General features: G+C 38.3%; 1 protein-coding gene across 1 annotated transcript; it reads right to left on the reverse strand.

The window, feature by feature from the left end:
* Positions 1-1317: 1317 nt before the first annotated feature.
* LOC142106842 (galactoside alpha-(1,2)-fucosyltransferase 2-like) lies at positions 1318-24432 on the reverse strand. The gene is made up of 2 exons (XM_075189877.1): positions 24372-24432; positions 1318-2648 (listed from the first exon to the last, which is right to left on the reverse strand). Exon 2 carries the CDS (start codon positions 2449-2451, stop codon positions 1360-1362), a length of 1092 nt encoding a protein of 363 aa, XP_075045978.1. The 5' UTR covers positions 2452-2648; positions 24372-24432; the 3' UTR covers positions 1318-1359.
* Positions 24433-27527: the final 3095 nt, after the last annotated feature.

Below are 27527 nucleotides of genomic sequence, written 5' to 3' on the forward strand. Positions count from 1 at the left end.
TATGAAACAATACAGAGTTTTCCATGAGCAGCTCTCGTGTTTCTTCTTTAGTTTAATAAGGGCATCGATACGGTAATAGATGACTAAGTTTTAGTCTTTATGCAACTACAACCCCTTTTCAAAAGGTATAATCTCAATCCTCTATAATTTGCTGTTATTGACGAATCAGACTGCTACCCAAAAACACAGGTTTAAATGGGAGGCTGATTTGGCAGACCAACAGTGGAGGATTCCTGGACTACAATAAAAGAAAGGGTTTCAGAGACATCTATCTCCACCATCATTAAAGAGGACTCATACAAAATATACTACTGATGGTTCCTAGTTTTCTCTAAGCTATGGAGGATCTAAGATTCTGCTTACTTACAATGCTGGAGTGACTTCAGAAAGATGGGCTCATTCCTCCATATATTGTGAATCAGTCATAGAATATCTTGTTTCTAGGGCATCATCTCTGATCTCTTAAGCAATATAACCAAAATCCCCATTACTAAAAAACATTGGGCTTACCAAAAAAGGGTTAGATAAATATTCTGACAAATTAACTGTACAAATTCTCAATGCAGCCAGATGCTTGGTAATTAACCACCAGAAACCCCCAGATGCCCCTTCCTTACACCTAGTCTATAGTATGTTTTAATAATTATCAACAATGGAAAAGATCCCATGTTACTTACACATCTCACAAGTTCACGCAAGCATGATGCTAATGCTTTCTTCACAACAGACCAATCTCTCAGAATCACCCCTCATACAGACTTTCGGATTTATTTGTGTACTTTCCCAGCCAATGGTATCCAAATTTACTCTCTAATAGACATAGTAGTTTATCACATGCAGGTCAGTTCCTAGCACCACTCCAATACCGCTGTAGACCACCAGAGGCGCCAGTTTCAGCTTCAGATCCACTATTTAGTTACACCTACTTATTGTCCTTCTTGTTTCCCACCCACTACACAAACATATAAATTGTGCCATAGCATATTTACTTGCCAGGTACAAGCATATGTTGGGTGATCAACATGGACTAAAATGCAACATTTGATAACTCTGGCTTGTTATTTACTTGTATATCGGCCTTTCTAAGTAACTGTTCAGTTTTAAACTGAAATTCTCTGTATAGAAATGTCTCAAATTAAAATAAAGTAATTCAAACAATTTCCCCTCTTTTTGTTAATTATGAAATATTTCAAGTTGTCACAATTTGACTCAGGAGTTAATACAACTCATCTTCAAAAAAACATTACACAGTTCTTTATTTGCTACAACGTTTTATTATTTAAAAGCAAAAACAAGGATTTAATTTTATATGTAACGTGTATATAACAGAAAAGCCATAGATTTTAGGGCTCTTAGTGTTTAAGATAGAAAATTGAATATCCCATATGTGTCATTCCTGGTTCGTTCTTTACTGCTGTTTAATAAAGGAGCCATATTTGCTGCTATACCTATCCATTCTGGGAGGAAAGAATCTTCATATCTGAAGATCTTCAAAAGGTTTGACTCTGGTAAAGTGAAGTTGGTGAGATAAATAGTTTCTCCTCCTGCAAGGTAAGCTGCCCAGTAGCCAAAAGTACCGATGGTCATAATTGTGTGGTTACAGTGAACAAGAATCGCAAAATCATTCAAAGGACTTGTCTCAATTCCATCACCTGCGAAGTAGACATCACCCCTGGAGTTGTCAATATTGTCTTTGCACCAATTCATTCCATTACTGATCATCACAAATACTGGTTCTTGGTACTTGTTTCGGAAGTAAGCCATTGCTTTTTCCAAATAAGCCCTATCTGCAATGACGCCTTTCCATATATTTGGCATGATATCGATGTAGTCTCCTCTTCTCACATGAACACCAATGTAAGTTGGGTTATTTCGCGTTCCTCTTAGTTTTCTTAATATTTTGGTGACCCTATCTTTGATGAAGCTGTGGAAGGTGAATTCTTTTACTAATTCATTCCTTATATGATGGTAAAATGTCCATGAGTTGTAGTGACCAATAAATTTTACATATTTACTATGGATATTTTTATACTGCTCAGACATCCAATTATTAATCACATATTCTTTCCATGGCAGAATCCTATCATCATCTGTGCTAATGACAGGGAGAGTGACTTTGAAGATAGGAGTGAGCCAGTGGTGCATCTGTGGCAGGATACAAGCTTGACGCATGTTGAGCTTAGCAAGAGCATATAACGTGGCATAAAGACCCATTTGGTTTCCAAGTCGGCCAACAGAATTAATGGTCCATATTCCAATGTGTTTTTTCTTGGACATCTTGGTACAAGGCTTAGCAACTATTTTGGTTTCAGCTTTCCACATAGCATACTTCTGTTCCATTTGTCTTTTTGAATAGTATTGAAAGCATGAGAAGAAAATGGTGAAGATAATCATAAAAAGGCAAAATATGAGGAGAAATCTATGTAGGTTCAGTGGAATATGCACTCGCATGCTGCCTTTCTTGCTTACATGCTTTTATCCTACAAGATATGTTATATGAGAATTTAGCTGGTCTTCTTTCCTATCCAGTTAATTTTATTAATAGCGCTGTTTAACGTTACAATAAATAGTCAAATCAACTCAATCTGATAGTATGGATAAAGACAATATAGTCCTTTTTCTGAGGATCAATTAGATGACTTGATCATCTGTAAAATTAAAAAATAACAAGTTAATATAATTTATATTAATACTTCTATAATAATCATAGGATTATAATAAATATAATATAGTTATAATAATAACAATAAGTTTGATAATCAATGTAACAAAGCAACGGGAAAGGCGAGTCATATGCTGGGGAGGGGGGTTGGGAGGGATTCAGTTGAGAGTAAGGTCTGCTGCTACCTAACATATTATGCTTAATTTGCTAATTTTACTTATACCTCCTGGGGGTGCAAGCAAAAATGAGTGGATTAAACCTATTATGCAATCAGTGCTGTAATTGCCTACAATTTGCACAGCAAAACAACATGTGAGGCAACTACAGAACAATAGCTCAAACTTGAATCTCCCTGTAGGTTTCAAAGAGGGTTTAATGGTAGGAAGAGAAAAGTAATGATACCACTATGTAGGTCACCACCAAAATCACACCTAAACCACTGTCTTCTGTCCTGGAAACCATATCTCCAGAATTACATAATTTAGAAATTTTGCAAAAAAAAAAAAGGGCTATTAAATGATCCACAGTCTACATCACACAACTTACCTTGAAAGACTAAAGAAGCTCAATATGTACAGCATGAAGCAGTGAAGGCAGAAGGGTTGTGATAGAAATTTTAAATAGGGTACAGGAAGGAAGGAATACTAAATGCATTGTCTCTCCTATCCTCAAAAACCATCCATTGTTTGTGACTCTCTCTCCAACTAGTGCCCGAGTTCACCTCCATTTTGCATCCAAGTTCCTTGAGCAGATTGCTTCAATGGCCATACCATTGTCCTTTCCTCACACAACCTCCTTGTCCCTCTTCATCCCCTCCACTCCACTGAAACTGCCCTAGCCAAGGTTACTAACAATCTTCTAGTGGCCAAATCCAACATTCATTATCTTTACTCTTCGACCTCTCCACTGCTTTTGACCTAACACAGGATTCCAGCAATTCACTGTTGCACTCACCTATCCCTTAGGTTACAGATTTAACTGGTCCCTTCCCCAACACAGGCACACACTCCCACCCCACTCAGTTGCCACCATCTGCGTATAAGGTCGGTAGAACGCTTATGAATTACTTACCCAATTGTGCACACTCTGTTCTGTGATAGCTAAAAGAGTTAACACTTCCCACACGGGTATTTCAAGGGGTAACAGCCAAACATTCAACCTCTTCTAAATAGGCAGTGAATTTATTAAGAGCAATACAGACAGCACTTATTAAATTTTATATTTAATATACAAAACGTACAATGCTTAAAGGCTATAAAAACAATTGATAAAATGATATAACATAAGCAAAACATACAAAATAGAAGGGAAAAAGGTTTCAGAGTATAATCGTACATTCGAGTTGTTTAATCTGAACCAAGGGAAATTGGCTTGGAAAATTAATTGCTCATCAATGTTGACTGATTTCTCAACAGTCTGACAATATATTGTAAGTGGTCTCATCTTTTGAAGACAAGTTTTCACCTTTTCCCTCCTACAAAGGTTGGTCTCCAGGGGAGATTTAACAACAATTTTACAATCACAATTTACATATTTAATCCCCAATGCTAAAATGTAACATATCCTTTCTTGGGCAGCACGGTGGCTAAGTGGTTAGCACATCTGCCTTATAGCAATGGGGTCATGAGTTCGATTCACAACCATGGCCTTATCTGTCTTGAGTTTGTATGTTCTCCCCGTGTTTGTGTGGGTTTCCTCTGGTTGCTCTGGTTTCATCCCACACTCCAAAAACATACTGGTAGGTTAATTGGCTGCTAACAAATTGACCCTAGTCTGTGTATGTGTGTTAAGGAATTTAGACTATAGCATATAAAATATAGCAAGCCATCATGTGTTCGGTTCCTTAAAGTCTGGTGCCAAAAACACTCCAGTACCAGAACATAGCTCATCCCAGGGGGCCTAAAGGTAACAATGTTATCTTGTAATCCTTGGGTCTGCAGAGCCACAGAATAATCACAGGCCAGTATTTTTGGCTTAACATTTTACACTTTGAGTTAGGTCATTAACCCTATGAGAGCAGGCTTTGCTTTGAATTCATTTGCATTACACCCTAGCTTACATAAAAAAAATATATAAATGGATTCACTTGATATGCAGTATTTACAATGCAGTCCCTTATGATTATGTTCTATTCACCACAGTTATGTTATAGGTTAAGGAGCATTCTGTTGTCACAGGAGGGACACTTGCACTGAGGTTTTCTTATCAGAAGAGGCTCTCTCTCATATTATGAAGTATATTTACATTAATATGGCAGCTTACATTCAGTGTGCATGATATTATAAGATGTGTATGGTAACTTTTTATTTGCATTGTTAGGTATGGCGTTATTGATTGTCAAACTTATGTCATGCGTTGAACAGAAAGTGAACATACCATCTCACATAGCGAGTAATTTTATACAATCTCTGTGTGTTCATACGATTGGGGGCGTGGCTAGCAGGCAAAAAACGCTAGACCACAATCCCACAGTAAAAAAAACCTGCCTTGTTGTGCACTCCTGACTTTCAGGACATCTACCATCATAGTGTAGTATAGAAAGAATGCAGTGTGTATATAAAGTAGAGATGGTCACTGACCCCCGTGTTTTGGTTTTGGATTCGGTTTTGGATCTGGATTACTGTCGTGTTTTGGTTTTGGTTTTGGTTTTGCAAAACCGCCATTGCGTGTTTTGGTTTTGGTTTTGTTTGGTTTTGTTTTGCAATTTGTTAAAAAAATTACATTTATTGGTGCTAAAATAACATAATTTAGGTATTATTTTGTAGCTAAATTATTATTAACCTCAGTAACACTAATTTCCAGTCATTTTTTATTCAATTTTGAACACCTCCTATGTCACAATATGATTTTCATACACTTGAAAAGAAAAATTGTTGCAGTTCTTGCCAGTGATAACAAAAAGGCCATTGTCATGCCTGGGCATAAAACCAAAAATCCACCTCTTAAGTGTGGAATTATTTTTACACGAATCCTGGCAAGAGTTGTCTATCCATTTGTAGCATTTTTAAAGCCACACTCAGTAGAGGTAGGGACCTTAACCATCTGGGATCCTCATCCATGTTTTGTCATTTTTCAGCGAGTTATTGGAAAACTGTTGGGAAAATCAGAAACTTTGGTTAAAAAAAATAACAACAAGCATTCCAGCATAATCTACCTCCCTTCTCTCATCTACATCCCAGCACCTGCAATCTTCCCCCCCCCAACAATTGGCAGTTAAACAATCCTCTGCAAGAGGAAGCAAGAATGAAACCTGTCACCCAGTCGCAAAGCGGATCACAGACGCCCTGGGTACTATGCTAGTGTTAGATCTGCGTCCAATGTCCACTATTAATACAGTTGGTTTAAGACATTTAATTGAGGTGTTATGTCCCTGTTAGCAAATGTCATCACTATACCATTTTACTAGAAAAGCTAATTCTCTCCTGTACCGGAAAGTTCCTAAAAATTTCATTATTGGGTGACAAAATGGTATTCTACCCACTGTATACTTAACCACAGATATGTGTACAAGCGTAACTGGGCAAACAAAAGATTATATGACTGTGAAAGCCCACTGGGTTGGTCATTCGCCTTCCCCAGCATGGACAGCAGCAGCATGTACCCAGGTACATCACATTTTTGAGAAGTAGGCTACTCTGTGTATCAGCAGCTTCACTAAGAGGCATACAACTGACAAACTGTTCCAAAAACTAAGGGATGTCATTGAAAGATGGCTAATCCTGCTTGGAGTCTCCTGAGGATATGTCATTTCTGATTACGACCCCAATATTGGTCAAGCATTACAGCGGGGTTGAATTCCATCACATTTCCTGTTTTGCACACACTATCAACTTGGTGTTACAGAACTTTTGAAAAATGACATGCAGGAGATGCTGTTTGTGTCCATAAACATTCAGGATCAATTTCTGGTTTCTGCAACAGCATGTAGGAGAATGCAGCAGCTGCAAGAAGACTAGCATTTGAGGGGAATATACTTTAGTCCAGCGAAGTAGTTACCTGTGAAGAAAGTGCAGACACGGTTAGCTTGAGTCAAGTGATTGCCTTAATAATAGATTTTGAAAAGGTACTACATAAAATTATAGTGTGCAATAAAACAAAGTAAATGTGCTAACTATATTTTAATTGTAGATTAAATACTTAATTTTCTTTGCAAGGATCCCAGACTTATCAACATCTTGTTTGGACGTCTTCTCCTTCAGTTTCTCTGGCAACTGCTTGTTGTAAAAGAAATTGCTTTCCCAAGACACCCAGTGGTGATGCAGATGAGTCCGCTAAACATTTTGATATTTGCTGTGCTGTAAAAGAATTGCCCAAAAATCGTGACAGCTCTGCCCTAAAATCAACTAGTCATTCCCTTTGGAAGGCCATTATCAGCAATTACATCATACAACACAGACTTCTATGATATTGGGATGAATTAGTATTGTTTGAGGAAGATTATCACTAAACCTGCCACCTCTCCTGTTTCGCAGTGAGCTATGGTACAATAAAATGTAACTGCAGATTTAGACCAAGACTGTCAGCCCTATTATTTCTATTTCAGCAATTACAATTAGCAATGGAGCAATGAAGCTCTTCTCTTTGGGTGTTACCTATATAACGCAGCACAATTTGCCTGCAAATTCTACAGACAAGCCTGCTTGTCTTCCTCTCCATCAATGACTCTTAGCAATTGAGCACTCGTCTTTGGGTGTATATTACACACAAACATTATTAGTGAAAATTATGAAAAATACAGTTTAATCCCTGATAGGCCCTCCACCATCCTTTGCATGTTAATAGTAGGATTGGTTGGAATTATGGTCAAGGTCACACATTTTTTTGACAAATCCTTCAAACCAGCCCAGATGTCAAACTGTTGTGGTCTGCCACCTGCGTCATCTCTGCTTGTGTTTGGAAAGTGCATATTGGTGCCAGAACCTCACATGCCAGAACTGCTCCCACTGGTGCCACACTGCTGCAAGACTTACACAATCAACCGCATCCTCATCGTCGGATACCCAAATCTCCCCCACATCCTCTTCTAAAGACAAAGTGTCATCCTCACTTGGTGTATCACCGGCTACACTCGGGCTGTTCAGGCACACATCAGCAGAACTGCTGAAAGGGCCCTTTTTTATGGGTAGACTAACAGAATGATCACGATTAGACATCCCACTGTTGGATGGACTCTCCATAGGGATTGGTGTCATTTCTGATTCAGAGCAAACATTATCCTCTAATGCCTTACTGTTATCTTGCAGCTCGGCTTTGACGTGTAACAGTAGTTGTGCACCAATTGTAGGCTGGGTAACTTTTTGGGATCTGCCACTAATAGCCAAAGGTGAAGGCCTCATTCTCTCTTTGCCACTGCGTGTGTAGAATGGCATGCTTGCAATTTTTTTTTTCTCGTCACTTAACTTTTGCTCAGTTACACTTCTTTTTCGCTTCAATACAGTAAATTTTTTTTTGGTTTTTGTTTTTTGCACTAATTTGAAAACACTCTGTTGTTTGACATCGCCTTGGCCAGATGACGTACTGGAAACACTAACATCAGGACTGGTGACAGAACCTGGTTGCGCATTCAGATCATATGTGGACTGCTTTGAATCCATTCTGAGCGCAAACCACTGGGGAGTGCTAAAAATTATTTAGTAGATACTGCTGACAGATATGACTTTTGACAGCCAGAAATATTAATGCACAATTAGGGAGGACACCCCAAAAGCACTGAGGAGTGCTAAAAATTATTTAGTAGATACTGCTGACAGATATGACTTTCGACAGCCAGAAATATTAATGCACAATTAGGGAGGACACCCCAAAAGCACTGAGGAGTGCTAAAAATTATTTAGTAGATACTGCTGACAGATATGACTTTTGACAGCCAGAAATATTAATGCACAATTAGGGAGGACACCCCAAAAGCACTGAGGAGTGCTAAAAATTATTTAGTAGATACTGCTGACAGATATGACTTTTGACAGCCAGAAATATTTATGCACAATTATGGGGGACACCCCAAAAGCGCTGGGGAGTGCCAAATATAAAGAAAAAATAATAAACCTCTATCCTCCTCTCTGCACTAGCGATTTTGGTTAGAGCAATTGCAAGAACAATATTGTATTCTCTGTCCCTGCTCTAATTAGCCTATGACTACACCCTGCTCTCTCCCTCTGTCAAATGGCGATGGATTGCTGTGGAGGCGTGTATTTATAAAGTTGAAGTATCGCGAGAACCGAGCCCCGAGATCCGACGACGTCACAATGACGTTCGGCCTCGATTTGGATTCGGAACGGGCGGGAGAGTACCGAGCTGCTCAGCTCGGTACTCGGATACCCAAAGTTCGGGTGGGTTCGGTTCTCGGAGAACCGGACCCGCCCATCTCTAATATAAAGAGCTAACAATCTTGGCCTGCACCTTACATTGGCCAGAACTGTCAACAAAAATTGGGATCGTCCCACTAGAATGACAACATTTCACAGACTGTCCTGGTCTCTCCTACATGTTATTGTTACTTCCAACACCTGTTGCTGCAGGTTTCTTTAGTTGTGGCTAGTCTGGATCCTGGAAAATAAAAATCAGCCCCGGCGTTACATCAATAGCACCCACGAGTAATAATTAGGCCTTCCTCCAGCCCTGACATTAAAATAATAGTATTACCATTTAATAAATTAACCTATTTCCCTCCCTGCAAACAGCCCCAGCAATAAATTAATAGTATTTACATTTCATAAATATACCTATTTCCTGCAACAATCACTGCCATTAAATATTTCATAGTCACATTTAATAAAGTTCCCAAACTCACCCCCACATTTAATAGCACCAAAACCACTCCATCTTAAATTAATAGTCCCCACTATTAAATTACCCCACAAACAAAATAGCACCCATTATTTAGCCACCACCTACCTCACACACACTACATTGCCAGAAGGCCCCTGTGCCATTACACACACATTACTGTGCCCCTTCATCATCACCACGCAGTGCCTCTTATGATCACACTGTGCCCCTCCATCACAATCACGCTGTGCCCCCTTATGATCACACTGTGCCCTCCATGCTGCTTTTCCCCCTTCACCTGGTCCCTCTTCATCACACTGTGGCTTTCTGCCCCCCCCCCCTTTTTCAATCACACTGTGCCTATCTCCCCTCCCCTTTTTCAATCACACTGTGCCCTTCTTCCCCCCCTTTCACGCTGTTGTGAGAAAATCCCTAATACTATAAATTGACCTTGCGCAAGAGCTAAGTTCATTGCGTATCGGAGCTTCTACAGTGTAGAAGCTGTTTTCGGCGTCTGTCATCTTTGTTTTTTGTTTTTAGTCGAGCATGTTCCGGATTGGATACAAATATGGGGCCCTTCTGGCTGAAGATAAAAAAAGACTGCAATCAACAAGGGGGCCCTCCTGGCCAGAAAAACTGAAGATTTTTCAAAGCATGAACTACTGGAATTACAAATTAAATTTGGACATTTACAAGCCGGACTTTTGGATACAAATTAATTTTTGGACATTTACAAGCCAGACTTTGGATACAAATTTATTGGGACTTAATATTCACACATTTTAGGATTAAAAGCTGCTGACGAAAGAAGAGAACATCACTGGTGTGTATCTTGGGGATTTATTATTTGTAATAAAATGATGTGGTATAAATGAGGGTGTTTAGTGTCTTTATTGGAGTTTTATTGTTTTTATTAAAACTATGTGGTTTAAGAGGAGGGTGTTGTGGTTTATTTAACATTTTCTTTTGTGGAATTACAGGTTGCAGCCAGCCCTGGGTGTCAGTGCATGTTGGCACTTGTGGTTCCCCAAGTGCTAACTAACATGCCCTTGCTGCCATGGGTATGCTGGTGCGTGTAGTTATACAAGCATCAGAACTGAGGACTGAGAAAACACGCATTGAGAAAACATTCGACCAGTGATCACATCTGCTATCTGTCGCGTTGCTGCAGAGACTATTTAATTGATTATTATTTTTTCTTATGGGAGTGTTCTTTTGTGTTAAAAACAATATAGATTTTTTTTGTATATTTCTGCTTTTGGTGTGTCACGGAATTCTGGGAAGGGCTTAGGTGTGCCGAGGGTGAGAAAAGGTTGCGGAGCACTGCTGTAGAGAAATGTGGAACCTCTCTAATGCCCAGTAACAAATAGTGTAACAAATAGTCCCAATATTCCCCATCTTTATCCACTAGCTTCCTTAGCATATACTTTAAAGTTTTGCTAAATTTCTCTACTAAGCCATCGGTCTGAGGGTGATACACAGAGGTCCTCAGCTGAGTAGCCTCAAACAAGCAGCACAGCTCTTTCATAATTTTGGACATAAACGAAGTGCACTGGTCAGGGAGAATTTTCTTTGGTATCCCTACTCTGATAAAGACCTGTACCAGTTCCGTAGCAATAGTCTTTGTTGACATATTGCATAATGGTATCGCTTCTGGGTATCTGTTGGCGTATTCTAGTATTACCAGAATATACTGATGACCCCGGGCAGACTTTAGTAGGGGTCTGACCAAATCCATGGCTATCCTTTCAAATGGAACCTCAATAATGGGTAATGGGATAAGTAGACTTTTATAATGTGGTCTAAGAGCATGGAATTGACACTGAGGGCTGGATGTACAGCAGTCAGATACATCTTTATGGACCCCATGCCAGAAAAACCGCTGCAAAATTCTTTCTGAGGTTTTCCTACTACTAGATGCCCTGCAGTTATGTGACCATGAGCCAGGTCTAACATTGGTTTTCTATAAGCTTTAGGAACTATTAGCTGTTCCACACTATCCACTCTCATTTTGGACATTTGATACAACAACCCTTGACTCATTGCCATGTGTAGGTATGACAACCTACTATCTGGCTCTACAGGATTTCTTATCAACCACTTTTACATTTTCTCTAGCCTTTACCAGACTGTTTTTTTTTTAAATTATTCTGAGATAAAACTATCTTTACCCACTTCAAGACCGTCAACTGGTTCAACAACATTTCATACTCCAGTAGGAGGTATATTATCCTGCCGCTCCACTGCTGTCCTCATCATTTTCTGACTCTCCAATCATATTTGAGAAAGGGAACACTTCAGACTCGGGGAACACTCCCACCGCCACTGCATCTGTAACATTATCAAATGGGCTCAGGCTATTTACTTGTGCAACCAACTGGGTTTCCCACAGCTTCCAGAAGTGGGAAAAATCTCTCCCCAATATTACATCAAACCCCAAACAAGGAACTAATCCCACAGGGAATACCATGGAACCACACTGTGTTTCTATGCTCACCTCAGTGTTAACATAATTCTGAGTATCCCCATTTATACAGGTTACCCCAACAGTTTTCCCTTGTCACCATACTACCATAATCTAGTAGAGCCTTTACCTGTTTGCTTGTTTGCTTATTTGTTGGTCAGCAGTGCAGTGCAGGCCAGATGGACAAAGAAAGATAGTCTGTGCGGTATCACATTGCGTCAGTTCAGAGGTAAGTGAACCATTAGCAGTAATATGGCCTAAGCCACTAGATCTAAAACATCTTATCACATTTTTATCAAGTCTTATATGAGGCTGGAACCTTCTTGGCATAACTGGCCAATCTTCAGGTTTCCAGGCTTCAGTCTCTGGATGTTTCAGTTCATTCCACTGCCTAGCAACCTTTTCTCTTGTCACAATCTTACCCAAACTCACTGGAGACATTGGGTATGGTCTTCAGCTCAAAACAAGATTTTATCAGCTTGTGGCTATGAGCCTGAAAACTCAAACTATTTCTGATGTGTAGCTGTTTCAAAACTCCTACTCTGTATGTGTTTCAAGGCAAACCGCATATGATTTAGGCCAATACGCACAGTTAAACCGGATGTTAAATATATGTTTTTCCTATTCCATTATGTTCCAACCCAGCCTTTAAGCATTGGGCCCTGTACTTTAGGAGTGGTTTGGGTGAAAACATATTTGGCCCCTGCACCTAGAAAGTCCTGGCCCAAGGCTGAATAGCACTGAACCCCTCCTGGTACCCCTGGCCAGTGGGTACCAAGGTAGTTAAATACTGGTGCCCCTGTTAGTAAGAAAATTAATATTACTCAGCTCATTATTAATGAAATAATTAATTATAAAATAATGAACATTGTCCTTTGAAACTAAAATAATGAGTAGTGCCCCTTTAGAAATAATATTAAAAGTAGTGCCCCTGTATAAATAAAATAAAGTATTGCACCCAGTTTTAGAATATAATAAATACTTGAGACCTTGGTATTGAATAATGCATTAATATAGCCACTTTAATAAAAAATAAAATAACAATGCCCCCCTAATTTTGGAAAAAATGCAGTCTCACCATTAAACTTAAAATTTTCTTATTTTCTTGGTCTGATTTAATGCAAAATGAAGATGGATAATCTACAAAGAAATTTAAAAAAGAACATAGTATCATAGTAACATAGTTGATGAGGTTGAAAAAAGACACCACTTATCCCTCACTTATATTTGAAATTGATCCAGATTAAGCAACCTCCAATCTGTTTCAATCGGGAAATATCCCTCCAGACCCAATATTGCAGTTTTATTTTTTCCCTATATCCACTACTATCCTTCATTTTAATTATCAGTTGTATCCCTGGATACACTTTTCCGCTAAAAATTTATCTAACCCTTTCTTAAACATATTTATTGAATCTGCCATCACAACTGTCCCTGGCAGTGAATTCCATTTCATGACTGCCCTTACTGTAAAGAACCCCTTCCTTTGCTGGTTGTGAAACTTTCTCTCCTCTAACCTTAGGGGGTGACCGTGTGTCCTGTGTATAGTCCTTGGGGTAAAAAGTTCCCAAGAAAGTTCTCTTTATTGACCATTAACGTATTTGTACATAGTAATTATATCTCCCCTTTGACATCTCTTTTCTAAAGTAAACATGGCTAAACTGGCTAACCTTTCCTCATAACTTAATGACTCCATACCCTTTATCAATTTTGTCGCCCTTCTCTGAACCCTTTCTAGTTCCAAAATATCTTTTTTATAGAGTCGTGTCCAGACCTGTACTGCATATTCAAGATGAGGTTTTAAAAATGATTTATACAGTGGCAAAATTACACTGTCTTCCCTTGCATCTATGCCCCTTTTTATGCATGCCAATACTTAATTTGCCCTTGGAGCTGCTGCTTGACATAGAGCACTTTTTGCTAAGTCTACTGTCTACGAGCACTCCCAAATCCTTTTCCATTATAGGTTCCCCTAAATGAATCTCATTTCATTTTTAGATTTTGAAATTTGCTTGATTTTGATCCCTAAATGCATAACCTTACATTTGTCTATGTTGAACCTCATATTCCATTTGGCCACCCAATCCTCCAGTTTATTTAGGTCCTTCTGTAGAGAAGCTACATCTTGCTCTGATTTTATTACCTTACAGATTTTAGTGTCATCTGCAAAAATGGAAAATTTACTCTCTAAACCATCACCAAGGTCATTAATAAATATATTAAAAAGGAGTCAACACGGAACCTTGAGGTACTCCACTTAAAACTTTTGACCAATTAGAAAATGTTCCATTTATCACAACTGTCTGTTCCCTATTCTCTAACCAGTTTTCGATCCAAGTACAAATTTTGTTTCCTATACCCAGTTCCCTTGTTTTGCAAACCAACCTCTTGTGTTGCACTATATCAAAGCCCTTTGCAAAATCTAAGTAGACCACATCTACTGTGCTGCCCTGGTTTAAGTTCCCACTAACTGTATCGGTGCTTACCGATGTCAACGCCGATTCTCCGCTCCGTACTGCCGCACTTCCGGGTAGGTCCCGGTGGCAGGTCAGCTGATCTGGGCGGGGAATTCAAAATCCTACTTCAGGCCTGCTCTGACACACTGTCTGTGTCAGAGCAACGTGTTACCTGTATCTGGCTGCATTTCCTGTGCTTTGGTCTCCCTGGTGTTCTCCCTTGTTACTCCTGATTCCTGTGTACCGAACTGGCTATATCCAAGACCACTCTCCTGCTTCATCCCTGGTACTGCATAACGGACGGATCTCTGTGTACCGAACCAGCTATACTCTAGACTACTCTTCTGCCTTATCGCTGGTACTGCATAACGGACAGATCTCTGTGTACCGAACCGGCTATACTCCAGACTACTCTTCTGCCTTATCCCTGGTACTGCATAACGGACGGATCTCTGTGTACCGAACCGGCTATTTTGGACTACGCTTTTGCTCCTGGGGTTGTACAGCGGATTGATTCCTGCATTCCACCAGTTTCTACTCCAGACTACTACCTTCTGAATATACGGTTAGTGATTCCAGTTATTAATTTCCCTGTGGATCTGGCCGTGCCTCTACATGTCCATCTCATAGAACTCTTTCCTTACGTCAGTAGGCTAAACCTGGGGGCCGCGACCTGCGGTTCTCCGGCAGCAAAACCCACCCTGCCTTGCGGAAGTTCTTGGAGAAGACCGGGAGGGCCGTTAGACTCCGCGCCCTAGGAAGGCCGGCGTAAATACTGACTAAGGTAATCTTGAAACCTAACACTAACTTCCTCGAAGAAACTAATAAGATTAGTTTGACATGACCTATCCCTCACAAATCCATGCTGATTCACAGTAATAATCTTATTGCGCACCAAGTAATCCTGAATACTATCCCTTAATATACTCTCCATTAGTTTCCCCACTATTGATGTCAGGCTTACAGGTCTATTATTCCTTGGTTGTGATCTTGTCCCCTTTTTAAACAATGGCACCACATCTGCTATTTGCCAATCTCTTGGTACTGAGCCTGATGAGATTGAATCTATGAAATGTAAGAATTGCAGTCTAGCTAATTTTGAGTTTAGCTCCATAAGAACCCTTGGGTGTATGCCATCTGGACCTGGAGCTTTATTTATCTTAATATTCTTCAGTCGCCTTTGGACTTCTTCCTTTGTCAGACAAGTATTAATTAATGGTAAGGTTTCATTTCCGTTTTTATGACTTATGCCTATCATTTGTTCCTCTCTAGTAAATACTGAAGAAGAGAAAGTGTTTAATACCTCTGCTTTTTCCTTATTATTATTTCCTTTTTCACTTTTTAGGGGTCCTATATTATCTTTTTTAATCATTTTGCCACTTATATACTTAAAAAACTTTTTAGGGTTTGTCTTACTTTCTTTTGCAACTTGTTTTTCATTTTCTTATTTAGCCAATCTAATTTCCTTTTTGCATGTTTTATTACATTCCTTGTATCTACGGAAGGACTCCTCAGATCCTTCAGACTTCAACAATTTAAATGCACGATTCTTCCTTTGCATTTCTTCACTTACCTTTTTATTTAGTCACATTGGTTTAGACTTAATTCTTTTACATTGTTTCCCATAGGGATAAACCTATACGTGTATGTTTCCAACAACATTTTAAAGGCAGCCCACTTTTCTTCCATATTTTTTCCTTCAGAATTTTTATCCCATTCTATGCAATTTATAGACTCGTTTAGCATATTAAAATTTGCCTTTCTAAAGTTTAAAAGTCCTAGTGTATCCCTTATACCGTTGCTTCTGAAAACTAATTTCAAATTTGACCATATTATGATCACTGTTTCCCAAGTGTTCCCTTACTTGAATATTTGATATTACGTCTACATTATTTGTTATTACTAGGTCCAGTATAGTCCAGTTCCTAGTTGGCTCCTCTACTAATTTGGACATGGTAATGGTCTTTTAGTGTGCTCAGAAACCTATTTCCCATGGCTGTACCGCAGGTCTCAGTACACGAATCAATGTCCGGGTAATTAAAATCCCCCATAATTAAAACTTGGCCTATTTGTGTAGCATTCTCAATTTTCTGTAGAAGTGAGGCTTCCTCAATCATACTAATATCTGGCGGTTTATAGCATATCCCTATCAGCAACTCTTCTGAGCTTTTTCCTCCACTGGATATTTCCACCCACAATGCTACATATTATCACCAATATTTTCGTAAATAACTTCCTGAATACTTGGTTTTAACGCTGGCTTAATATAAAGACATACTCCTCCTCCCCTTTTATTTACCCTATCCCTCCTGAAGAGAGAATAGCCTTCCAAGTTGACTGCCCAGTCATGTGTATCATCCCACCAGGTTGTCGTAATGCCTATAATATCATACTGCTTATTCATTGCTACTAGTTCTAATCCCCCCCCATTTTATCTGTCAGGCTTCTTGCATTTGCAAGCATACACTTAAGTCTACTGTCTCTCTTAGGTATTTCTTTTGCTTTAAAAAGGACCTCTCCTTATCAGCTATGCTTCCCTTTCCACCCTTTCCACCATGACTCTTGTTAAATTCCTCCTTACTACTCTCAATGCCTATCACAAAAATACTTGCTTGCAGTGGTGGGATCCTAAAAAATTAACAACCAGTTCTCTGCCCTAATGACCGTTTTAAGTATACAAAGAGATATACCGAAAGGTAGTTTAATATTTCATGCATTTAATACTCAAAGAAGAACAATAAAATATCTACACAAAACTAGATTATGTTATAAGAAAGAGTTTTGTGCCAAGCTGCTTTTACCCCCCTTCACACTTTGCCATGCTGCTTTTACCCCCTTCACACTCTGCCATGCTGCTTTTACCCCCCTTCACACTGGGCCATGCTGCTTTTACCCCCCTTCACACTTTGCCATGCTGCTTTTACCCCGCTTCACACTGTCATGCTGCTTTTACCCCACTTCACACTTTGCCATGCTGCTTTTACCCCGCTTCACACTGTCATGCTGCTTTTACCCCGCTTCACACTGTGTCATGCTGCTTTTACCCCACTTCACACTGTGTAATGCTGCTTTTACCCCGCTTCACACTGTGTCATGCTGCTTTTACCCCGCTTCATACTTTGCCATACTGCTTTTACCCCGCTTCACACTTTGCCATGCTGCTTTTACCCCGCTTCACACTGTGTCATGCTGCTTTTACCCCGCTTCACACTGTGTCATGCTACTTTTACCCCGCTTCATACTTTGCCATGCTGCTTTTACCCCGCTTCACACTGTGTCATGCTGCTTTTACCCCGCTTCACACTGTGCCATTCTGCTTTTTCCCCCCTTCACACTGTGCCATGCTGCTTTTACCCCCCTTCACACTGTGCCATGCTGCTCTTACCCCTTCACACTGTGCCATGCTGCTTTTACCCCCTTCACACTGTGACATGCTGCTTTTTCCCCCCTACACACTGTGCCATGCTGCTTTTACCCCCTTCACACTGTGCCATGCTGGTTTTTCCCCCTTCACACTGTGCCATGCTGCTTTTACCCCCCTTCACACTGTGCCATGCTGCTTTTACCTCCCTTCACACTATGCCATGCTGCTTTTGCTCCTCCTTCACACTGTGCCATGCTGCTTTTGCCCCTCTTCACACTGTGCCATGCTGCTTTTGCCCCTCTTCACACTGTGCCATGCTGCTTTTGCCCCTTCACACTGTGCCATGCTGCTTTTGCTCCTCCTTGCTTCCGTTCCTTCACTTACCTTTTCTATCGGCTTCTTTCTTCTCTTTTCTTCTCCTCTTGTCTTCTGTCTTCTTGCTTGCTTACTCCTCTCTGTGCCGCTCCTTACTGAATGTCGGGTGTGATGACGTCACGCTCGACATTCAGTGCGCACGGAGCAGGGAGGAGGAGTGCCGATGCAGCGAACAGGTGAGTATTTATTTTTTATTTTTAGAGGACTCTGCTCCCCCCCACCAATGAAGAGGGTGGACTCAGTCTGGAGCCACTGGTTCGCTGAACTGACCTTGATATTAGGTATCGGTTCTAGCGAACCGGTGCGAACCAGCTGAATCCAACCATTGCTTGCTTGCCCTTCCTCCCGAAGGCTAGTTTAAAATCTCCTCCAACCTTCTAACCATCCTCTCCCCTAGCACAGCAGTCCTCTCCTCATTCAGGTGCAATCCATCCTGACAATAAAGATGGCAACTGACCGGGAAATCAGCCCAGAAACACTGCTCACTAGGAGCACCGGACACAAAATGAGTGTAAGGAATTACCTTGACATTTGCACCTCCGACCACTAGAGGTCTCTGTATTTGCAAACTTGCCCTTAGATTTGCCCTTATCCAAGATGGCCAGTTTGGAATCAAAGAGAAACCATCTTGGATCCTGTTTCCTATTTGGGCCTATAAATGGCACTTCCTGGTTCAGACATATTCTGCTTGCTCAGCTCCTGCTACCTGCTACGCTACCTTGCATCTGTGACTACCTGCTTGTGTACCGACCCGGCTGATGTCTGACTACCCGCTTGTGTACCGACCCGGCAAACGTCTGACTACTCTCTGGATATCTACTCGGCTATTGGGCTTTAGGTAATACCACCAGTTTTGTTACAATGAGTTCTCTCTCTCATGAGTTCTCTCTCTCATGAGTTCTCTGGTGAGCCGCTACTTATTACTCGAGCAGACAATCAGTGTCATTCTCTTATTCGTGATTGACTGAACAGTGTAAGCATCTTGTTTTTTAAATTCCCATATGAATTATCAATCTTATCTTTGGATCAGTGGCGGAAGTGAGTTGGTGTACTGCCACTTCTGCTTCTGTTTTCATTGTAAAACTATCAAATTTCATTCACTTACATTTTCTATACCACCACTTCTAAATGTCTACTTCCACCACTGCTTTGGACAAAGAAAAGTAGAAGATTTTACGTAAGTGCTTAGTAGAAAGACAGTATTTGTTTAAAATTTATTAGAGCAATATTATTTTTTTTTCATTAATGCAGCCATATTAATATATTATTCAATAAGGGGGCGCTAAATAATTATTATTATATTAGAATACTAGGGCCACTACTTATATGATTATTTCTATGTAAGCACCACTAATTATTTTATTTCCATGCAGGGCCGGATTAAGGGAATGGAGGCCCCTGGGCTAAGGGGGCCTCATTCCCCAGTAAGGGCCCCCCACCTCCCTCTCCGGCGCACTGTACGCTCTTAACTAAGGAGATCTCGTGAGAGTGAGACTCACGAGATCTCCTCAGTAAGGAGACTACAGCGCGCTGGAGAAGGACTGCAGTGAAAGTGCTCAGCAGCACTGATCGCACCTGGGGCGCCCCCGCCCCCGACCGATCAATACTGCTGCTGAGCACTTTCAAGGGCCCCCTGGATGCCATAGGCCCCTAGGCTGTAGCCCAGTTAGCCCTATGGTTAATCCGGCCCTGTTTCCATGGAGCACTACTCATTATTTTATTTCTAGGGGGCACTACTCATTATTTTATAGATAATGGGGGCTGTCATTTTTTTTTTTACTAATGGGGCTACAAATATTTAATTATTCTGCCACCTGCAGATCAGGGGTACCAGGAGGGGCCCGGAGTTATACAGCATGAGCGTCAGACCAAACCGTTCTGGGTGCATGTGCCTAGACTCTCTAGGTGCATGTGTCTGATTACTTGGACCAGCCTGATGTTTAGTAGAACTGGACTTTTAGTAAATTGAAGGAACATTTTCTTTTAAATAACTTATTATTAAATTAATTATTTTTTCCCCAATGTGGCAGGCAAGATAGCACAAACACCTGTATGAACCACTGTTTTCTTTTAAACTAAAAAGTGACAATTTTCTATGCGGTTTGGAAAAATCGCTGCTTGGTAAATGGGATGGTTTGTATAGATGGATAGAATCATTCATTCTCCTCTTCTTCTGTTATCTGTGATTACTACCTATTGCCTGTTTAGTATATTCTATTGGAATATGTATATATATTCCTATGTGGCAGCCTGGTTGTAGCCTTAATTGTCAAGTGTTATTTTCAGTGCCCTTTTCATTTGTCTTTGGCATAACTTCTCATAGAGGCTCACGTCTCTGAAAGACCAATTCACGCTGTGCATATTACTTGTTTGTTGTAAGAAGCAACTTCAAACACAGGCATTAAGTAACTGTGGGTAGTTATTATTATATTATATAAACTGCATGAACTCCTCTACAATATGAATGACAACAAGTATATTTTGTAATGTGCTTTGTGTTCTTCCATTGTAGAGTAAACATATTGTTTCTGCAGTCTTTATGTGGCTTTCAAATGCACAATATACAGTTATTTAAATGGCTTGCTCCTGTTTGTTTCTGTGTACTCCAGTTGGCATGGAGTTGACTTCTTTCACCTACCAGTTCCAGATTCACAGGAAGATTACATAACATCAACACTAGTTAACCCTGCTCCCCTCATAATATAATATATATATATATATATATATATATATATATATATATATATATATTTAATAATTGGATAAAAGTGGTGATCATTATTTTCTGTACACTAATATTGGTTGCGATGCATTTAGTATGCAATCAAATAATTGTTTTAGCAAATAACAACATACAAATAGGTTTAATCATGTAATACTGTTGTGAAAATGCAAAATAACCTTTACAACATATTAATTACATCAAGTTAGTCGCGTTAGAATGTTTCTCGTGTTGTTTATGTAGGGTTCGCGCTCTGTGAATGCTAGTTATAAATAATATTCTCTAGTTATAAATAATATTACTTTTTATATAGCCAGTTCACAGGGATCCTAAAAAAAACAGTTTATACAGGTCTAGAGGCGGGAATCTGAAAAAGTACACCTGGCAATCTTAAGAAACAATGACCAGAGGAGTCCACCAATGCCACGTCGAGTTCTTGGGAGGTCACGACCCTGCGACCTATGAATGAAGACCTTAATAATGTAACTGTGTATCTTTGGTATATCACTGATTTTTACAATTGTACTGTGTATAAATTGTTCACCTCCGGCTTTGGAAACCAAAAACTTGTGTGGGTGCAAACAGGCCAACAGGTGCAAGCGTATGTATGCCAAACTGCCTTTTAATACATTGTAAATAAAGTCTATGTGCTTTGGAACCACAGCGATGGCATCTGAGAATCTTTACTGCAAACGATACATACAAACGCATCAATATATACTTGCAGCATTACACAATTTTAAGTAATTCCAGACTTAAGTATAGCGAGTACAGTTTTGTGTATTTTATAACCAAGCCCTATAAGAACAATAAACAATTACTCTCTAATTGTGTGCTGTAATATGGATGTGTTGAGTAAGCAAACCATAGTGTAGTTCAGCAATCCTTTAATGAAAATGAAAACATTTCCCAGTAATGCAACCAAGTTAGAGACACTTTTAAGCTTAGATCTCTACATGGGTGTGAGCAGTAGTAGAAAAACATAAATGAATAACACAATTCTTTGCTGCATCTACTCCCAAAAAGATGCATATGAGAATAGGGGTAACATAAGCTCTGTTACTTCATAGTATCATTCTACTCGTGCTTATATACTATCAAGGCAAATGTGCAAAACTGCATAGGAACCAATTGGTGATTGACTTAAAAAAAACAAAGCAGATAGGACTGTAAAAGCAAACGTCTGATTGGATGATATGGGTTACTGCACTTTTTCACTTCTTTAGTAAGTAGCTGCTATTATAAACATTTTAATTCCTCAAGTTAATATAAAAATAATATACATACATTTTATATATTGACAGACATTGTTTCATAGGTTGTTGTAAGTACTTTCATAGATTTAGATCCATAATTTGTTGCACATATCCCTTTATCATTTAGATTATAAGGTCATATGAGTAGTAAAACTCTGATTTTACACCTGGATTATATACTTTTGTCTTTTTACAGTTAGTTTCCTTAATTCATACTACCTTTTCCACATTTTACATCATACTATTTTCCAAGATACATTGGATCTGATGGTGACTTGGATGTACGCCCGTTTGTGTAGTGTAGAATCCTTAAATTTATACTGCCCATGCAAACCAAACAACATACCACCCAACTGTCCCATTTTCGGCAGAAGTTGGTAAGTATCTTCCATTAATTTACGACTTACAAATGATAATTTACTTATGATAATTTGAACAGGGAGAAAATAAAAGCACTAAAAAAGCTAGTAACCTAGGACGATCTCCTTATTAAATCCTCTCATACACAAGGCAATATAGTTAATTGGCTGATAACCATGCATAAAAAAGAGATCTACAAGCAACTAAAAGAAAAAAATTGATTTGCAATAAATTGCTTTTCTCAAATCCATCTGCATATTTCAAAGAGCTCTACTATAATATCATTAACGGAGCATATCATGAAGACACAAAGTGAAAACAGAACATGAATTCTTAACAGTTACGTTTTGGCAGACCAATGCGTTTGGGAATTGGAAGACTCAGCAAGCAAGCCAATATCTTTATAGACACTCATTTCAGTAAACATGTAATGAGAGTACCCTTATACATGAAGGACACATCTGACATTTTGAAAATGATAAATGGGATTACTTTGGAATCTGACGTGTGGATGTAGAATCACTGTACACCAGTGTAAAACATACTGTAGGAATTTAGACAGTGAAACTGATTCTAAGATCAGAACTGAATGTGAACTATTTTGTTTTGAGGATTGATTCTATCTTCAGATATGAGGGACAACCATGGGAGCAACTTGTGCTCCCACATATGTTGATCTCTATCTAGGCTAGGGGGAGAGAAAGGTGTTGTTCCATGAAGAGATTCAAAAATATATGGTTTGCTTAGTTACATGGATGTGGTATATTGATGATATACTGGTTTTCTGAAAGGAAGATTAAAACATCATTGAAGAGTTTATCAACATCTAAAATGCCAAAGACATAATCCTTAAACTGGCCTATGAGATGCATAGAAATAAGGTTAATTATCTGGATCTAACATCCACAAAAGAGACTATGGAGCAATAGAAACAGACCTATATAGGAAATACACTGTCACAAATAGTGTTTTACACAATGATAACATTCATTTTCCTCCAACAATTAAAAACATATCAACAAGGGAATTTATCAGGCTAAAAAGGAATTGTTGAAATCCTCTTTATTTTGGCTAAAGATCAACAGAGCTCAGGAAAAGCTTAATAGAGCGAGGTTAGAGCAAATGCTCAACCAAAAGTACATTAAAGGGAGTTAAGCTGATGGACAAAAATTTACTCTTATACCCTAAATCAAAAGTGGGAACAACTAATAAGATCAGATTTATTGGAGATTTTTGTGCAGATGGAAAGAATATATCTTATAGAAACATTGAAGTATTCTACTTTCTGACAATAATTTAGATGAGATCCTTGAACTTAACGTCTCCCTAAGTTGGAGAAGAGCAACAACTTTTAAAAAACAATGGTTAAGAGCACTTTGTTTAAAAAATGAAAGCAATTTCTAATCAAATAAAAGGATCACATGCAAACATTCTAGCTAATACAGCAGAATCGTCTGATGCAAGTTTGCAGAAATAATACTAGGTGAGAAATACAATAACAAAATGTAATACTTTACTTTTTAATTGAATTAAAAAAAACTCTTCCCAAAGTATCTGGCATCTGATTGGATAACCCTAATAGCTACTAATTTTGTTACTGTGTTGAAATATTCTTTTGCTTAAGAGACTTCTAGTAGATTATCTCTGTACCAACAATTGAGGTATTTGAAGTTTAACTAATAAATCAATCATATATTTTGAGAATAGTGACAACATTTAAAGCTATATCCAGCTCTATTCAAGAAAGAAAGAAACGTTTTATTTTTTATGTATAAAACAATGCACAAAGGCTCCGGATAATTTAGCTGTAGTTACATACATTTATTGAAATAAAAAAACATCTAGTTAAACCAATTGTAATAATCCAGATCCCTTCCTTACATTATGTAAATGCCACATTAAAGTCATTATAGGCTGTGATTAAATAAAGAGTGTTGTACTTACCTTGGGGGTTGATCCTGTTTTTTTCCAGTGTATTGGAGTTCTTTTACCCAGTGGGATACTTAAAAAAGTAGAGAGAATAAATATATTGAACATACAGAATATTTTGACATGACAGTCTCTTGAATTTACATGACTTATAGGACAATTTTCACATAATAGTGATAATGATAACAATAATTTTATTCCACAATGGGGGATTGTCTAGGAAAAGGAGCCATTTCGGAATTTTAAGTGATTAAGAACAACTAACTTTTTGTGATGTCTTTATGCATTTTGAATGGATCAATAATATTAAAAATATAACACAACACACATTTATGCAGTAAATTGGATGTTTTCCTCTTTTCTTTATGAGAATGATCTAAGCACTTTGGTATTAAAAAATTCACTTGAAATGCACTTTAGTTTAATGTTTATTTTTATTTGAACACAATTGTTGTAATTTCACTTTATTTCACTTATCCAATATTTAATAAATAACTTAATTATTCTTTTTAATATATTCTCACTTATAACACCACTTCTGATATTTAGGGAGAATTCAATTCGGCCGCGCTCAACCCGACATTAATTATATTTACCGTTAATACGGTAATTTAAACCCTAATTTCTGCTTGCGGCTCCCTGAGCTGCGAGTAACAACCAAAGTGAAAGATTACCGTATTAACGGTAATAATGTGCACTATTACCGTAATATTGGTAATAGTGCGCAGGTCGCGTTACCTTCGGCAGTAACGTGGCCAATTGAATTCCCCCCTTAAAACGGTATTGAATATTGATATTTCACATCACCAGTATCAACACTCGCTTTCTTTAATTCATTTTTATGCATCTATTTTTCACAACATATACTTGTTCTGTTCAATAATTCATTTTATTTTATTTAGATTATTATTATTTTTATTTAAATCATGCAACATTGACATATACTCATCATCAACAGTCAGAGTTATACTACATACTACATACTACAGTCAGAGATATACTACATACTACAGTCAGAGATATACTACATACTACAGTCAGAGATATTCCAACATTACATTAAAAATAATTTGTCATTAATTACATCCCTTTCATGTCAACAAATATATATTCATTCTCTCTCTCTCTCTCTGCTGATAACTAAACAATGAAATACTATCAAAAATTTCTTTCTCTGTACCACTGTACCATAATTTGAATTATTTTACATAACCTTCATTTTGATAGGATCTCACTAATTTGCACGTTATTAAGTACTTATAATTTAAAAACAGGGTATATGATTGGCAGGTGGACGTGTCAATTACCCAACGAGGACTTCCCGCTGGGGAACACACTTTTAAATAGGTATTGAGACCTTTAGCAAGCTTTACCCGTGAACAAGTCTACTAGGTGAAATGTACGTTGGGAATAGGATGTGAATCTAGACGTCACAACACATAAAGACAGTGAACGGCATCCTTGTTAGACTTAGCTACTGCTATAATTCTGAACACTAACTTATGTATATAACAACAAATTCATTTATAATAATTGTGCTCTTACTTTAAAATCAACCGCTATAAATTAGCTGTCGTTTATGAGAGATTATGATCATCAGCGAGCACTGAGATATTCAATACGCAAATCAGATCTAAGATAAAGGAGTGCTTAACGACATACTAGATATAAAAACTAACTCTATACAAACGCTTTGCTAAAAGGAATCTGAAATATCTGTATGTATGTTAAGGTATCTGGTATTTAAACAATTTTAAATCTTTGAGAATTGAATGCAGCACTACAACTTTTATGTAATATAAACGAGATTGGTTGCATGCTGACTATTCGGGTCAACTAAGATAGCTGAATAATAAAATCTGACTGTTTACTCTGCGATCATAAACGTTTAAAGACATTGATAACAAACAGAACTGAGAGTTAAACGATTCTGAATCCTGGGGGTATATTTACTAAACTGCATGTTTGAAAAAGTGGAAATGTTGCCTCTAGCAACCAATCAGATTCTAGTTATTTATTTAGTACATTCTATGAAATGACAGCTAGAATTTGATTGGTTGCAATAGGCAACATATCCACTTTTTCAAACCCACAGTTGAGTAGATATACCCCCTGGTGTTTTGGGGTGATATTATAAACTTAATGCCCCCTTTTTTTTAAAAAAAAGGATAGCAAATTTCTAGCAAACATTCTAACTAATACAGCAGAATCTTATGATGCGCGTTTGAACAAATAATACTAATAATACTAAATAATACTAAGTTGAAGCCATAAACCTCTCCCAGAAGCATCTGACATCTGATTGGATAACCCTAATAACTACTAATTTTGTCACCGGATTGAAATAATTTTTTGCTTAAGAGACTTGTATTAGACTTAATCACTGTATCAACAATTGAGGTATTTGAAGTTTAACTAATAAATCAATCTTCTATTTTGAGAATAGTGACAATATTTAAATCTCTACATCAATCAATCAGGAAAGGTATACAAACTCTTTATTTTTCATTTGTGAAACAATGCATGCAGTTTCCTATTAATATATCTGCAATTACAGACATGTAACTGTATCACACATGTCTAGAGAAGGAACAGTATTTGGAGATGTAAGGTATTAATATTGTATTCCATTCTAACAAGAATCACCAACATTCCCCAAAGTCATCTGACTAATATCAGGAAGCGGTTCTGAATTCTATCATTAAGCTAATGCTAATTGTGAGCATATGCAGATCTGCACAGAGACGCCTATATGCCTGTCAATAGCTGTATCAATTGTGGGTGGCTGAGGGCAGGTTCTTTTACACAAATCTACAAACGCGTTCAAATTCAGCATTAGACCCACTATTTTTAGCTATTGAACTGCTGTACAGTAGTTTATTCTTTTTGTTTATTGCAGCACATTTTTAGCACAACGCAGTAGTTCTTACAAAATACTCTACATATAGTATATAGGGCTGGGTATCTTTGCTCAAATTAGATAATTATTATCATCGTCATCAACATTTATTTATATAGTGCCAGCAAATTCCGTAACGCTTTACAATTGTGAACAAACAGCAATAAAACAATACTGGGTAATACATACAGACATAGAGGTAAGAGGGCCCTGCTCGCAAGCTTACAATCTCTGGGATATGAGATCATTTAGATTGATTTTCTTAAGTGAAC

This window comes from Mixophyes fleayi, chromosome 11 (assembly GCF_038048845.1).
Source record: "Mixophyes fleayi isolate aMixFle1 chromosome 11, aMixFle1.hap1, whole genome shotgun sequence".
Taxonomy (NCBI): domain Eukaryota; kingdom Metazoa; phylum Chordata; class Amphibia; order Anura; family Limnodynastidae; genus Mixophyes; species Mixophyes fleayi.